This window comes from Lipomyces chichibuensis (genome assembly GCF_038497645.1).
Source record: "Lipomyces chichibuensis strain CBS 12929 unplaced genomic scaffold V1513scaffold_142, whole genome shotgun sequence".
Classification (NCBI taxonomy): Eukaryota; Fungi; Ascomycota; class Lipomycetes; order Lipomycetales; family Lipomycetaceae; genus Lipomyces; species Lipomyces chichibuensis.
Genome location: NW_027117594.1, coordinates 1 through 3447, shown reverse-complemented (window position 1 = coordinate 3447; position 3447 = coordinate 1). Strand labels below are relative to the sequence as shown.

At 44.6% G+C, this 3447-nt stretch overlaps 2 protein-coding genes across 2 annotated transcripts; one reads left to right on the top strand and one right to left on the bottom strand.

Annotated features, from left to right (window-relative positions):
- Nucleotides 1-10: 10 nt before the first annotated feature.
- On the top strand, nucleotides 11-749 carry V1513DRAFT_487868 (uncharacterized protein; the record flags this gene model as incomplete). The annotated part of the gene is made up of 2 exons (XM_066900526.1): nucleotides 11-597; nucleotides 690-749. The coding sequence occupies one exon, from the start codon at nucleotides 11-13 to the stop codon at nucleotides 542-544; it is 534 nt and encodes a 177-aa protein (XP_066750230.1). The 3' UTR covers nucleotides 545-597; nucleotides 690-749.
- Nucleotides 750-1725: 976 nt separating this feature from the next.
- On the bottom strand, nucleotides 1726-2256 carry V1513DRAFT_386762 (uncharacterized protein; the record flags this gene model as incomplete). The annotated part of the gene is made up of 1 exon (XM_066895277.1): nucleotides 1726-2256. One exon carries the CDS (start codon nucleotides 2254-2256, stop codon nucleotides 1726-1728), a length of 531 nt encoding a protein of 176 aa, XP_066750229.1.
- Between the last annotated feature and the right edge of the window lie 1191 nt (nucleotides 2257-3447).

The following is a 3447-nucleotide window of genomic DNA, read 5'->3' as shown; positions in this document are numbered from 1 at the left end:
TTCCAGGTATATGTGCAAACACTTGGTATCGTATTATTCGCTCCCGCGCCCTGACAGCAGTGGTAAGTATAGTGTGAGGGCCCCGCCGAGATGCACGCCAGACTTGTTTCAGGAACGACTGCCACTCATACGATTCGACGACGACTTTGATGTCAGTGGTGTCGATGATGTAAGTCAGACGGAAGGATCAAGTGACTGCCTTGATTCTGTGCCAGTCGTGCAGTCATCCAACTACATGGAAGAGCTGAAGTCCCTCCAGCTCTTGCCGAGTGAGGATCCGGAGGCGCAAGAGGAGAACGACGAACGGTTGTGGGAGCTTCTTCGGATTATGCAGTGGGCCGCTGGCGAGTCTCACTCAAATCCAAGAATGCAGCGTGACCTTGGTGGCTTCATTCGAAAGCAGGAAGAGTTTATTGCGCGATACAAAAGACCCTACGAGGAGGCCATGGGCAGGAAACTCTCAGCCGACAGCCAAACGATGAGAAAAGCACAGAAGTCGTATTATTATATGCGACCTCAAAATCATGGCCAGGGATCTGTTTAGTCGAGATTTAGAATACTCAGGTATCCCTTTTGTATGAATGTCTTTTAATGTCTTTTAATTTTTTTAATGTCTTGTTCGTTTGCCATTTGTAACATTTTTATATATTTTAATGTTTTTTAATGCTTTTAATGCCTTTTAATGTCTTGTTCGTTTGCCATTTGTAACATTTTTGATATATTATACGATAGCACAAGGTTTCAATCATGTTGTATTACCCAACCCTGAAACCCACGGCCCAGTTAAGTAAGTACACTATGAATTGTGGGCATCAGAGTTTGAGGCCAATCTACTTTCAGCATAGCGTAAGTTCTTTTCCCCTGTAAGGAAAATTTCCTTCCCAGCTGCACAAAAATAATGGGGTGTAGTCGTGTAGACCGCCCGAGATCGTAATTTTAGCCTACTTCTCCTTTTCTTCTCTCTCCTTTTTCTCTTCTTTCTTAGCGAATTCTTTTTGTACTATATTGGAAACTAAGCCCTGAGCCTTTCCAGAATGTGTCATTCAGAGAGAGAGCTAGGTACCATTGCATCAGCTGCGTAATGACCGTTGAACTTCAGATTGATTCCTTTAGTTTAGAACTTCGTCCATTTTGCCGGCATTGCCCATAATGATCGGCTGGCCAAGAATCGGCCAATTTCACTTCGGAACCCAAGGAATGAGACGACGTCTTAGATATCGATATTGTGGACCTTCCAAGCTGTGAAAACTTCAAGTGCTACTTTACGATTAGCCCGAATTATTCGCCGAATAAATAATGAATAATTCGCACTGCTCAGGATATGCGAATAAAATAGCGAATATTATTCGCAGCGGTTGGGACTTGCGAATAACGAATACGAATGCCGATTACTGCGAATATTCGTATTCGGAGCAGCTCCATCACCGAGTGGGATGGCGGATGGTGGATTTTTGCCCGTCAACATGTGGCATGGCGGATATGTATTCGACCCACATTCCTATCCGCCTAGTTCAGTCTTGACGGATAATTATTCGAGGCAGATATTTTGGCAGACGCAATCCGCAGTATCCCCCATCCGTGGACAGCCCTATAGTAATCGTTTAAAATATATTTTAGTGGAAGGAAGATATTTACAACTAGCTGTGAAAAATTTGAAGAAGTTGGGTAACTCTTATTACTATTAGTTGGAGTCCTTTTAACCCTTAAACATTTTCTACCATGACTTTAGTATGATCCACAATACCTTCCGAACACGGTAAAAGCATTCCTATACTGATACTCCCCCTCACCCGGTTCATTGCTAAACTCAATAAATTTGGAATAGTCTGCATCTGACGAAGTTATAGACCAAATTCGATCCGAGCCAGCACATTTAATTTTCGAAATGGACGGTACCCTCGGTGGGTTATAATTTCCTGACTTCCAATTTCCATAGAGTGTACAGGAGTGAGCACCAACCTTGAACACTGTCTGAACTTTGGCAGACCCGGTTAAGTCATCGGTCATCTGGTAACCCGCCACGTTTGTGATATCGACACCATCTTCATATACCAATAAACCAGATTCTTCTCTTACTGGTACGAAATCACCATTATAATAAATGTCATATTTGTGATACACTGCACTAACACACAGTCTACCATGATTATAAGCTGAAGCCATCCCTAACAAGTACAGAAATGCCATAACAATGGGAGCCATGCGACTTTTTGGGATATATCCCGCGAAGATTACAGCTCGAAATATGTGTGACATTCCTAAGTCTGCATTAGTTATTGCCTAACTTCCAATCATTTGATAGATAAATAGTTCACCTCACGATTATGCCAAAGTCAAATTTGTGCTGTTCAAAGATGGAAGGACTAATCCGTTGGTTGAAGGGATAATTGCAACGTCCATTGATGGGGAGTGCTTGTTATATATCTCCTTGCGTCTAACCACAAGTAGGGTCAGCTGCCGATATTCCAGTCTGTTGGCCAGCTGCCAAGCAATTGACGGCTTCTGAAAAAGCTAAGGTCAGAGTTGACATGCGAGTGCGTTCAAATGGCGTAACTCAAAAACACACCATGTCATATGGTCATACTCCGACTTCCCAATCCACTCCGACCCTTAATTCAGTTTCCTGACTACTGACTTCGTTATACATCGTAATAGCAGAACTTTGGCTCCAGCGCTTGCAGAGCAAACCCTAGATATTTGTAGTAGGGGTTAGGTAAAGGCTAGCTGACCTTCCAAAAATTCGAACGAGACACCATGACCGGATGTCGGAACGGTTCAAATACCTTTGGACGAGATTAGAATCTGGAAGCATTGACCTATCCTAAAAGCTCATTCTTATCGTGGGAGTGTCATACGCATTTTTACGGAATGAGATCGTGGCCAGAAATAGCTCTGGGTCGGAATCCTCCAATGCCACTAACCCCCTGACGTAATGTTACCCTGTCTGCGGAAACGTGCCCGATTAGAAATGCATTGTCTACAACACACGTCCGGACTGATAACGATAGCTCGCCTCCCCTGTTGGCAAGTTGGACTTGTCGTTAGCTAGCATTGTGCAGCTATTGATATTTAGCAATTTGAAGCATTTCGGCCGCTGCCGAACTAGTCGCGATACAAGATGGCTGTCCGACCACTAGTCTACATCATAGTCAGCAGCACCCGCGTAACTCGCGTCGGTCCCGCTGTTGCCTCAGTGGATCTACGCTAATGCGAAGGAAGCCTTCCCATCGCTTGAGTTCAAAATTATCGACATAATGAGCTACGACCTCCCGCTGCACAGCCTTGAACCACATATCCCGATGACCGGGATATACACGCAACCCGGTACACTGGAATGGAGCGCTACAATCCTTATTCTTCTTCCGAGCAACATACTCATTTGCCCGACTTCTCTTCTTGTGAGGCCGGCCAGGTGGCCGGCGTGTTGTTGGCGGTGCGCAAGATGGA